General features: G+C 46.6%; 1 protein-coding gene across 1 annotated transcript in view; it reads left to right on the top strand.

The window, feature by feature from the left end:
• The window catches only part of Dap3 (death associated protein 3), a 30,978-nt gene extending 20,166 nt beyond the window's left edge, over positions 1-10,812 (top strand). The window contains exons 4-12 of the mRNA XM_026789222.1: positions 268-337; positions 1,337-1,445; positions 1,674-1,766; positions 3,845-3,975; positions 5,078-5,317; positions 7,185-7,244; positions 8,053-8,142; positions 8,983-9,100; positions 10,629-10,812. Of these exons, the coding sequence (XP_026645023.1) occupies positions 268-337; positions 1,337-1,445; positions 1,674-1,766; positions 3,845-3,975; positions 5,078-5,317; positions 7,185-7,244; positions 8,053-8,142; positions 8,983-9,100; positions 10,629-10,714 (997 nt within the window). The 3' untranslated portion in view covers positions 10,715-10,812. The remainder of the gene's footprint in view (positions 1-267; positions 338-1,336; positions 1,446-1,673; positions 1,767-3,844; positions 3,976-5,077; positions 5,318-7,184; positions 7,245-8,052; positions 8,143-8,982; positions 9,101-10,628) is intronic.
• The last annotated feature ends 1,664 nt before the right edge of the window (positions 10,813-12,476 follow it).

Raw genomic sequence — 12,476 nt, 5'->3', positions numbered from 1 at the left:
TGGCTCAGAGGTTAAGAGCATTGCCTGCTCTTCCAAAGGTCCTGAGTTCAATTCCCGGCAACCACATGGTGGCTTACAACCATCTGTAATGAGGTCTGGTGCCCTCTTCTGGCCTGCAGACATACACACAGACAGAATATTGTATACATAATAAATAAAAAAATTAAAAAAAAAATAAGAGACATAGAAACTTAGACATTTCTGAAGGACAGAAATTCAGCTATGGACTAGTGAACACTACAGTTACTACTGTTTACCTTTTGTTAGCCACTTAAGTACATTGCAGTACCCTTTTCTGTGCATTTCTGAGCAGGATTCCTGGAATCGTGGCATTCAGGTGATTATTTTAAGTGAATTTAATATAGGTATTTTGGCACATAACTGTAATCCCAGCACTTGAGAATCATCAGGAGAAGACTTGCTTCAAGTTTGGGGTCAGTTTGGACTGTATGTTGAGTAACAGGCCAGCCTGGGCTACAGTATGAGGTCCCAGTGCAAACCCTTGTCTGTGCTGGCCAAGACCTGCCAGCCTAGTGCTCTCCAAGGAAGAAGCTGAATGATCTTCAGGGTCCTCACTCTCTACACGAGATCTTGTGTTATGGTAAAAAAGCAAGAGAAAAGCCGGGCGGTGGTGGCGCACGCCTTTAATCCCAGCACTCGGGAGGCAGGGGCAGGCGGATCTCTGTGAGTTTGAGACCAGCCTGGTCTATGAGAGCTAGTTCCAGGACAGACTCCAAAGCCGCAGAGAAACCCTGTCTCGAAAAAACAAAAACAAAAAAAAAGCAAGAGAAAAACAAAAAAACGTATGTATATGGTAAGTGCAGGGTACTACTTATAAAAGAATATTTACCTAGTTCTACAGTGTACTTAAGGGGCTAACAACAGGTAAAGAGTAGTAACTGTAGTGTTCGCTAGTCCATAGCTGAATTTCTGTCCCCATCCTCACAAAATAAGTGCATGGAAGGAAGAAGCATCAGGCAGGAGATGCTCAGCAGTTAAGAGTTCAATTCCCAGGATCTACGTGGTGGCTCACAACCATCTGTAATGAGATCTGGTGCCTTCTGTCATTCATGCAAGTAGAACATTCATATACATAAAATACATAAATAAATTTTTTTAAATTATTATCAAAAGCTACCTATTTATGTTACTTGATATGAAACAATGTACCTCAGACTTTAGCTAAAATACATGGATTGATTTCAAATTCGGTGCCAACCCAGCCTCTCATAACTGCATTTGGATGAGCGGTGGTGTGTGGTGGTGGTCTCAGTATGCACATGGTTAGAAAGGCTAGAATTTCACGCCCATCTTCCTCCTCCTCCTTTTTGCCTAGGTGAAGACTTTTGGCGAAGCTTGTCTGATGGTAAGGAAGCCAGCTCTAGAGCTTCTGGGCTACCTGAAAAATACCAAGTTTACTCACCCTGCTGTGCGGTATCTTCTCTGTATCCTTTCCGACATGCCTGGGTCCTCATATGTTCTCCCCTCCTTTGGGAGAAGGGTTTGGGACAAGGTCTTGCTGTGTATCAATGGTTGGCCACACTCCTGCAGATCTGCCTGCGCTGTTGCTGCTGAGTGCTGTGATGACCGAATGCACCACCACACCTAGTGTGAAACGCTATGGGTGGGGAATGCCTTGCTCATGACGATGTTTTCTTTAACACACGCTTTAGATGGGGAGAAGGGAACAGGAAAAACTCTCAGTCTTTGCCATGCTGTTCATTTCTGTGCAAAACATGACTGGCTGGTTCTGCATATCCCGGATGGTACGAGCTTCCTGTGTATCTTCTCTATGACCGCCTAAGAGATCATGGCCATGCTATAGTGCCCATAATAACTCTGAATTCTTGAGCTGAAACAAACCCCTCCTGACTCCCTGTCCCAAGGGCCGGCTACAACCACATACCACTTTTTGTCCTGTCAGTTACTGTTTTGAGTCTCTGCAGAGCCTGTGCAGTCCTGCACACTGAGTCGGAGTTCTTCATTGTGGATCTGAACCTGCGCACTGGCATCTGCCGTCTCTTGTCCATTGTCGGTGAACCCACACTTTCTAATCTGTCTTTAAAAATTGGCAGCAGTCCTGCCAGGCCGAGGCACATCCCAATTCCCGCACTTGGGGGCAGAGCGGCGGGTCTCTGGGAGCTCAAGGCCAGCATGGCCTGGCCTACAAAGCGGGTAACACCTAGGACTGTTAGAGAAACCCTGTCTCAAAAAAACAAAGAAAAGATGGCTGGAGAGATGGCTCAGAGGTTAAGAGCATTGCCTGCTCTTCCAAAGGTCCTGAGTTCAATTCCCGGCAACCACATGGTGGCTCACAACCATCTGTAATGGGGTCTGGTGCCCTCTTCTGGCCTGCAGACATACACACAGACAGAATATTGTATACATAATAAATTAATATTTAAAAAAAAAAACAAAGAAAAAGGCAGTATTCTGGGTGGTAGTGGCATATGCCTTTAATCTCAGCAGTTGGGATGCAGAGGTGAGTTTGAGACCAGCCTCGTCTACATGCTGAGTTCCAGGTCTGCCTGCTAGGCTATGCAGAGGAAGCTATGTGGGTGCTGCGAACTGAACCTGGGTTCCATGCAAGCGCAGCCAGTGCTCCTAGGCATTGTGTTGTCTCTCCAGTCCTGTGCATGACTCTTCAAATTAGAGAAACATATCAAAATACGATATGGACATATTTTCTGTGTGTCATGGTACTGGGCACTGATCCTTTATGTTCTTGATCTTTGAGCATTGCATTATAATCAGAATATAAGATATTGAGTGAACTGTCATGTTGACTCACTACCAATTTTTATTTACTTATTTTTTTTAAAAATATTTATTTATTTATTATGTGTACAATATTCTGTCTGTGTGTATGTCTGCAGGCCGGAAGAGGGCACCAGACTTCTTTCCAGATGGTTGTGAGCCACCATGTGGTTGCCGGGAATTGAACTCAGGACCTTTGGAAGAGCAGGCAATGCTCTTAACCATTGAGCCATCTCTCCAGCCCTCTATTTACTTATTTTTAATTTAACTTTTTCCTTTTAAATAAGTCTGCAAAGTCTGTCATCACTTGAGGCAGGACCACGGTCCTCTCCCCTGTATCTAAGCTAGGCAGAGAGGCTTCCAAAAAGCCAGATCATATACTGGGGATAAATCCTGGTTCCACTGCTAGTGGCCCACAACTGTCCCCCACATGCAGAGGGCCTAGTTCGTCTTTTACGCTGGTTTACCTGCTGTCAGTCCAGAGTTGGTAGCACCCACTAGCTCGGGTCATTGTTTCTATGTTTCCCCATCATGCTCATATTATCGCTCCTCCCTGTGACTAGACTCGAGGAGGCTTAGCTGAGGATCTTTTCATCTGTTTCCAGCAGTTATTGGATGAAGGTTCTGTGATGACAGTTAGGGTAGTCATCAATCTGATTACAGGGGCAGGGCATTTTAGATCCCCTCTCCGTACTGCTTAGATTCTTAGCTGGAGCCAACCTAGTGGATTCCTGGGAGTTTCCCTAGTGTCTGCTTTCTCGCTAACCCTACAGTGGCTCCCTCAATCAAGACATCTCTTTCCTTGCCCTCCTTCTCTGCCCTTTACCAGCTCAATCCCTCAGGTTCTCCTCCCTGCCTCCTACTACCTTTCCCCCACACTGCCAATTTACTAAATAGATCTTTTCTATTTGCCCTTCTCAGGGGATCCATATCTATCTCTCTTAGGGTTCTCCTTGTTTCCTGGCTTCTTGGGGTTGTGGACTGTAGGCTGGTTATCCTTTATCCTATGTCTAATATCCACTTATGTTGTGTTTGTCTTTCTGTGTCTGGGTTACCTCACTTTTACGCGCTTTTTTTTTTTTTAAAGCTCATCTTTGGGTGAAGAACTGCCGGGAGCTTCTGCAGTCCACCTACAATAAAGAGCGCTTCGATCAGCCCCTAGAGGCGTCCACCTGGCTGAAGAACTTCAAAACCACCAATAAGCGCTTCCTGAGCCAGGTGACTGCATGCTAGGAATTCAGTACAGGATGACCTTTGTCCAGATTCCATCTTTGCACCTTGAGTAGCTGGGTGCTATGGAGACTTGACATTGCAATTAATAATAAATAAGCCATTTTGTATCCCTTTAATATTTTACCTCACAGTGGACTACAACAGCTATAAGCTGTCCATTGAGTGCCTGGTAAATATCACTGTCTCTGGGGGAACTTAATCCTCCACAAGTACATGGCCAGCAGTAGGGTTTTCCTCCACATAAACCAAAACGTCAAAGTAAGATTTCATTCCAGTCTTATTTTGTTTTGTTTCATTTCCTTTGTAGTTTGGACTGGCTCTGGGCCTACTATGTACCCCAAGGTGACCTTGAATTTATAATCTTTCTGCCTCACCCCAGACTGCGTAATACCCAGCCCTCTGGCATCTTAGATTGAGCTCTAACTGGGGCTTCCCCACTGTATCTGCGGCAAGAGTGCATTGACAGGGTGAGCTCAGCAGATGGCGCACTTGCCACTGTGCCTCTCAACCTGATGGGAAAGCAAGCTAACTTTGTATACTTGGATGCATGCATGGTCACATGCACAAGTAAATAAAGGTATTAGGGAATGTGAATGCCAGCTAGGTAGTGATAGCTCAGGCCTTTCATCACACACTTAGAGGCAGAGGCAGCCTGGTCTACAGGGCTAGTTCTAGGAGAGCCTGGGCTACACAAGGAAACCCTGTTATAAAAAACAACAACAACAACAAAGGAAATAAGGAAAATGAGAATGCCAAGGCTTGGATAGGTCAGTAGAGAGCACTTACCTAGTATGCTTGAAGCTTGGGATTTGATGAGCACTATGGGGTGTGCAGGATGATGCTTGGACCTTTTAGCCGGAAGGGCCAGGTGTGGCAGTTCACACCTTTATTCCCAGCACGGAGAAATCTGAGACAGGGTCATTGTTTTTGTTTGTTTTCGAGACAGGGTTTCTCTGTGTGACAGCCTTAGTGTTTGGAGGTCTGATTTCCACATTGCACCCCCTTGTGGTTCAGCTGAGTCCCGTGGGCCTCCATCCTGATGGGAAAGGCTTCAGCTTCTTTCATTTCTTTCTCTGCCTACCTTTAGATAAAAGTTCAGGGGAAGTACGTTTGGAACAAGAGAGAAAGCACTGAGAAGGGCAGTCCTCTGGGAGAAGTTGTTGAACAGGGCATAACACGCGTGAGGAATGCCACAGACGCCGTCGGGATCGTGCTGAAGGAGCTTAGGAGCCAGAGTTCCGAAGGACACTTCCGCCTCCTGGTAGCAGTGGATGGGGTCAATGCCCTCTGGGGAAGGACCACACTGAAAAGAGAAGACAGGACCCTGGTAGGAATATTTGTTTGCTCTGATTCTGTCACACACAAGGCCTGCTACTTTCCTGGGTGGGCCACATTAGGATGCTTTTTTGCCCTGGAGTTTAAATTACATTTGGAACTAGAACAACAGCTGCATTGGGTCCTTGTTGAGGACCCAGGTTGGTTCCTGATCTCCAGATGGCAGTCCAGAACCATCCATAACTCTGGACCAAGCACTCATGCAGTAGACGTACACACAGTTAGGAAAAATATAACATAAAAATAAAGCTTGCTGGATGGTGGTGGCGCACGCCATTAATCTCAGCACTCAGGAGGCAGAGGCAGGTGGATCTCTGTGAGTTGGAAGCGAACCTAGTCTTCAGAGCAAGTTCCAGGACTGGCTCCATAGCTACTGAGAAACTCTGTCTCAATAAAAGATTAAAAAAAATAAAGAAACTAAATCTTTAAAAACAACAAAAAGATAACTGGAAACAAGCCAGCAGTAGCTCTGTGGTGAGCACATGCATGCCCAGTGCCTAAATGGCCACAGCCTCCAATCTCTACACTATAAAAAAGGGGGAGGAAGACAGTGAATTAGCTTCAAAAGAGAAAAGAAGATGTGTCAGCTGGGCAGTGGTGGCGCACGTCTTTAACCCCAGAACAGGCTCCAGAGCTACACAAAGAAACTGTCTTGAAAAACCAAAAAAAGAAAGTAGGAAAGATAAGTCTTAGTTGGCATGCTTTTTTGTTGTTGTTGTTTGTTTGTTTTCTGAGACAAGGTTTCTCTCTTTTTTTCTCTGAGACAGGGTTTCTCTGTAGTTTTGGAGCCTGTCCTAGAACTAGCTTTGTAGGCCAGACTGTCTTTGAACTCCGCCTGCCTCTGCCTCCAGAATGCTGGGATTAGAGGCGTGCGCTGCCACCGCCCGGCTCAGTAGGCCTTGTGTGCCGTGATGAAGCGCCATGACCCAGAGCAGCTCGTGCATAAAAGGACAGATCATACAGCAGTCGTCCACTGAGGGAGAGAGGGCACGGAGGAGTGATACTTAACAGTGCTCCTCCTTGCTTGCTCAGTTTTTCTTTTTTTTGTTTTCTGAGACAGGGTTCCCAGTGGCTAGGGAGCCGGTCCTGTAACTCACTCTGTAGACTAGGCTGGCCTCAGAATAATCCACCTGCCTCTGCCTCCCTGAGTGCTGGGATTAAGGATTGTGGGTCACCACCACCCAGTTCAGTTTGTTTTCTTTACACCTGTCCATAGATGGCACCACCCACAGTGGGCTGCCCTCCCTCTCCCACATCAATCAGTAATCAAGAAAATGTCCTACAGGCTGTCGCTGGGCCAGTCTGATGGGAGTATCTCCCAGTTGAAGTTGACAGAAGATTACCCAGCACATGGTGTTACATGCTCCATTGTGCATTGCAAGCCAAGGGAACATGTTGGAAAGAACAGGACAGCAGGAGCCCCAGGAGCTTTGCTTTCTTCCTTGGTTCTGCTATTTTCCATGTAGAGATCAGAACTGTGAAGGGAGGGAGGTGCACTTGGGACAGTCGTCCTCTTTCCTCCTGCCTCTTCCTCTCTTTTCTCCTCACCTCTCTTACTCCAGAGGAAGAATATTCTCGTACTGTGCTTACAGTAGTTAAAAACTTTTCATTTAGCCAGGCGGTGGTGGCGCACGCCTTTAATCCCAGCATTCGGGAGGCAGAGGCAGGCGGATCTCTGTGAGTTCGAGGCCAGCCTGGTCTACAAGAGCTAGTTCCAGGACAGGCTCCAAAGCTACAGAGAAACCCTGACTCAAAAAAAAAAAACTTGACCTTTTATCTAATTGTCCGTTCAATTTTCTCAGGAAACAGCCAAAATAGTAAAGTCCTAATGTCTTTGCTCTCTTGTTGGCAACATGTAGATTGCCCCGGAGGAACTATCCCTGGTCCACAGCCTAAGGAAAATGGTGAAAAATGATTGGGTAAGTGCCCCAGATTCTCAAGATGCGCAGAGGAAAGTGTGCTGCCGGCTTTATTGTTCTTCTATCTTACTGTTCGTAGTTGTGTAGAGTGACCCTGTAGAAAGTTCCTTTAATACTGAGCCTCCTCACTAGTATGTGTCTGTCTGTCTCTTTTTTGTTTGTTTGTTTGTTTGTTTTTTAAGACATTAAAATTTTGCCAGCAGTGGTGGCACACGCCTTTTATCCCTGCACTTGGGAGGCAGAGGCAGGCGGATCTCAGACCAGGTTGGCCTCAAACTCACTATCAAGTGAGTTCCAGGACAGATAGGACTGTTACACAGATAAACCCTGTCTTTAAAAACAAAAAATACTATAATTTTTTTTAAAGATACTATAATTTTTATTTCAGGCTGGGTCTCACTGTATAGTCCTGGCTGACCTGGAACACACAGAGCTCTGCCTCCTGGGTGCTGGAAGTTAAGGCATGAACCACCAAGCCCACAGACAGCTAGATATGATTCATTTTGTAGCTCAGGCCACCTTACAACTCACTCTGCCGCCACTTTCCATTCCTCTGCTTCATTCAATTGCTTAAAGTGGTAGGCTTGTTGGCATTGCAGAAGGACTTGACAAGCAGAAGTGTACTGTGGTAACCTTAAGGTCTTGTAGTGACTTAGTGTCAGAGCCAAAGCAAGAAGCAGTAAGTGATCTGTTGCAGTTAATCGTGCTGATTGTGCTGTCGTGACACTTGTGGCTCATATCTACAGGGGACTGATGAGTGTCTGTCGTTTCCATCTTTATAAAATTCAACTATTTGTCTTTTTTTCAGCATGGAGGTGCAATTGTGCTGAGTTTGAGCCAAACCGGGTCGCTCTTTAAGTCCCGAGCCGCATATTTGCCGCACGAGCTTCTGGGAAAGGTCACATTTCCCTGTTTCCATTAGAGTAACCGTCTGTCTAGAGCAAGAATTCTCAACCTATGGGTCCCTACCCTTTTGGGGTTGCATATCAGATATTTACATTGTCATCTATAGCAATAGGAAGATTACAGTTATGAAGCAGCAACAGAAGTAATTTTCTGGTTGGGGTCACCACAATTTAAGGTAGTGGCATTGGGAAGGTTAAGAAGCACTGCTCTAGAGACTGTCTCTTATTTTTTATTTTGGGGGTGGGTTCACACACTATGACACACATGTGGAAGTCAGAGTATAGCTTGCAGGAATCCGTCTCTTCTATAGTGCGGGTTCTGGGCCGCTAACACTGATCATCAAGCTTGCTTTTATTCCTTTATGTTTTGAGGCATCTTGCCAATCTTATGTCTCCTAATTTTTTAGATTTATTTATTTTAGTTTATATGTCTGAGTACATGCATGTGTCTCTTGGATCCCTTGGAACGGGGACTACAGATGGGCATACAACCATGTGGGTGCTAGAACTCAAACATGGCGGCTCTCCAGTACCACGCGCTCTTAACTGACGAGCATCTCTCCAGCCCCCACGTCTCTCTTTTATCTTGTTGTTTTGAGACATGGTCCCTCTGTGTAGCCCTAGCTGTCCTGGAACTCCCTGTTTAGATCAGGCTGGCCTCAAACTTACAAAGGCGATATAAGAAGTCAGTAGCCAACATGTAGCCACCCTCTGTGAGGCAGGAAGGCTGAGTGGGCGTAGAGTGACGGAGGAAAGGCCGTGCCCTCACAGCACAGGTCTCAGCTCCTTTCCCGTCCGACTAACACTGTGTCTCTCATCCTTTTCCTCTCCAGGAAGGGTTTGATGCCTTAGACCCTTTTCTTCCCATCCTCATTTCCAACTATAATCCAAAGGAATTTGAAAGTTCTTTCCAGTATTATCTAGAAAATAATTGGCTTCAGCATGAGAGAGGTCAGTTGTGTGTCCACGCTTCCTGCCGCGCTGCTCACTGCGCAGTCTGCTTACTCAGTCACCATGACCTGGGTACCCGAAGCTGATTTGGGCTCACAGCTTCAGCTTCAGAAGGGTCAGCCGTGACCACTTAGCTCCATGATCTTGCTTGTGTAGGAGCAGAGGGTGTTCATGTCAGTGCAGACAGGAAACAGAGAGGCAGAGAAAAAGGAAAGGCCTGGAGAAAAGAACTGCTCCCTTCTGCTGAGCCCCTAATCCTACAATTTCTCAGAGCCACCGCTGTGGGCCCAAGCACTCAGTGCATGACCCAGTCAAGCCCCAGGCCTTGCTCTTTACCCTTAACAGCGACCTATATATTTTGTATTTCCTTTTTTTTCCTTTTGACTTTTTCTATATAATAAGAGAATACAAAATACTATTTGAAAGTGGCTGCATTTTAATTTACAAAAGAAATTACAGCCGGGCGGTGGTGGCGCACGCCTTTAATCCCAGCACTCGGGAAGCAGAGGCAGGCGGATCTCTGTGAGTTCGAGACTAGCCTGGTCTACAGAGCTAGTTCCAGGACAGGCTCCAAAGCCGCAGAGAAACCCTGTCTCGAAAAACCAAAAAAAAAAAAAAAAGAAAGAAATTACATTTTCTGCTTAAGTTCTCACCTTGTTCAGAACAAAGCATTGGTGCTAAAGAAGGAAACAATTTTTCCGGCCAGCTCCTGGTAGTTTCCATGTGTCTAGGCTGCAGCCATCACACCGGTGGGGCACTCACTTGGTGGGCTGCAGCCATTACACTGGGGAGCACTCACTCGGTGGGCTCACATCAGACAGCAGTGCTGAGACACTCAGAAGGGGTGATACTAATTGAGATGTTATCACCAAACCAGATCTTTGCTATCTCTGTCCTTTTTCTTTTGTTTTTTAGGGCAATGTCTCACTGTGTGTCTGTGTTTGGGCTACTGTCTGAGCCTCCTGAGCTGAAGTCTCAGCACAGATCCACACCTAGGTTCAAAAGCTCTTAACTCTTTTTAAGTTTTTTGAGACAGAGTTTTTCTGTAGCTTTGGAGCCTGTCCTGGACCTGGCTGGTATAAACCAGGCTGCCTCTGCCTCCTGAGGAAGCTCTGGACTCTTAATGGCAGACCTGATAGCTTGTATTGCGAGCATTCTAGGTATTTGTGTGTCTGCTTCTCGTCATGGAGATAGTGAACTGCTTTATCCCTGAGTAACAGGGAGCCAGTGATGTCTGCTGTGGTCCCAGGTCACACTGGCAACATAAGACTTGGCTTAGAAACAACTGGTTTAGAGTCACTGCCTAGCATGTGCCAAGCCCTGGATTTGATCTCTAGCCCAACCAAAAGCAAAGTTTAAGCTAATAGAATCTGAAACTGGAGGTGGAAAATAAGAGTGCGGCATTGTAGTGAGCTGGAGGTGGAGGGGCGAGAGCTCAGGGTTGATAGGGGGTAGTGAGCTGAACAGGAAGCCCTGGCTACAGTTTGGAGTAGGAAAAAACTGCCATTTGTGTGTTTGACTGTTCCAGCTCCGACGGAAGAAGGGAGGAAGGAGCTGAAGTTCCTGAGTAACTGCAACCCCGGGCAGCTGGAGCGGCTCTGTGCTGCCCTGTGAGCACCAGCGCCTAGCGCAAGCGGGGCGGCCTGGCCACAGTGCCCACGTCCCGCTGTCCCTATGCTGAGCCCCGCATTAAAGGCAGCTGTGCTCTCTAAGTGCTGTGTTAGAGTCGTGACAAGGAATGCGCACACACTAAGCAAATTGAATTTCTATGCAGTTCTGTTTGTCGGCATCTGAAGAAACTCAGTTCTACAGAAATTGCTCATTGTCTGTCTTCTGAGCATAAATTAGTTCAGGAGACCATGAATCACGGCCCAGTTCCACTGTTCCGGGAACTTCTCACTCCCTGTTCCTTCCTCCTCCTTGATTCTGTACAATGCCACTGTAGCCCCAGCAGCGTTCGCACGGTTTGCCGTGGCTTGCCCCTGCCCACAAGTTCCTGAGAGAATTGAGCACCTGCTACAGCATCCATGCTATATAAGTTAACACTAACGCAGATAGAATTATATTTATGTCCACACCTTCGAAGAACTACAGGAAGAAATGACTCAGTTTACATTTTTATTATTATTGTGTGTGCACACGCCACAGCACATGTGTGGAGGCCTGAGGACAGCTATTTGAAGTTAGTCCTCTCCTTCCATGTGTGTGTGGCTGTAGTACAAATTCTGATTGATATTAGTAAAACCTCAGAGTCAGGCGTTCATGGTGGCACATGCCTTTAATTCCAGCACTCAGAGGGCAGAGGCCAGCCTGGTCTACAGAGTGAGTTCCAGGACAGTCAAAGATACACAGAGAAACCCTGTCTTGAAAAAACAAACAAGGAAAAACCCAGAGTTAGATATAAGGGTTAAAGTTGAAAGCTCAGAGAAGCAGAGTAGCCAACCACTAGAGAGTTCTTACCTCTGCGCATTCAGACCAAGGGGGTGATCTTGTCTTTACGAATCCTCAGACTAAATCTACGAAACCTGAGTCCACATCTGTTCCTGTCTCCTCCCGCCTTCTATTCCTCTCTCCACCTAGCCACATCACTCCTGATTCCCTCCCTAGTGCTGGGATTAAAGGTGTGTGCCGCCACTGCCTGGCCTCTGTAGCTAACTAGTGGCTTAGCTCTGCACTCTGATCTTCAGGCAAGCTTTATCTGTTAGATACAAACAAAATATCGCTACATGTGGGTTTGGAGCATTGTCAGGCTGGCCATGTCACGTGGCAAATTCCATTACACACTTTGCCATCTCACTAGCCCCAAAAGACTGATTTCTTTTCGTTTTTGAAACCAAATCTCATGTAGCCCAGAGTGCCAGAACTTTCTATGTAGGCAACTCAGGATTCTCCTGCCTCCACCAGTGTGGAGGATATATGCACCATGCCCAGTGGGAACTCAGTATATTTCCAGATTTCCCGCGTATTAGTCATTTGCATTTCTTGTTTCACCTCGTCTAGTGGTGACAGTAATGCTAACTCCCAGCGTGCCGTGAGCACTTCACACAGCAGGCAGCTGCTTGCAGCCAGGAAGCTCCTCCTGGCTTGGATGGGCCAGTGCTTTATTTGGATGGTTTTCTGTGAGAGCCTGCACTCTGTGGTGGAGTTTTGTGTCTTCTCCACTAATCCACTAACATCACATAGACTCCAGCTCTCACAATGGGAGGCCAGTTGTGTGGATAAACTATTTCCTAGTGTGTCCATATGTGCATAGTACTGCTGGGGACCTGCCCACTGGGCTACAGCCTCACACTACAGAATCTCTTTAGGTGTCTGCAGCTCTAGATCCAGCCTGGCTTCTCCATAAGTCAGGCTATCGGCGCAGCTCCGAAGCTGT

This window comes from Microtus ochrogaster, unplaced genomic scaffold, assembly GCF_000317375.1.
Source record: "Microtus ochrogaster isolate Prairie Vole_2 unplaced genomic scaffold, MicOch1.0 UNK16, whole genome shotgun sequence".
Classification (NCBI taxonomy): Eukaryota; Metazoa; Chordata; class Mammalia; order Rodentia; family Cricetidae; genus Microtus; species Microtus ochrogaster.
This window is presented reverse-complemented; position numbering and strand designations above follow the sequence as displayed.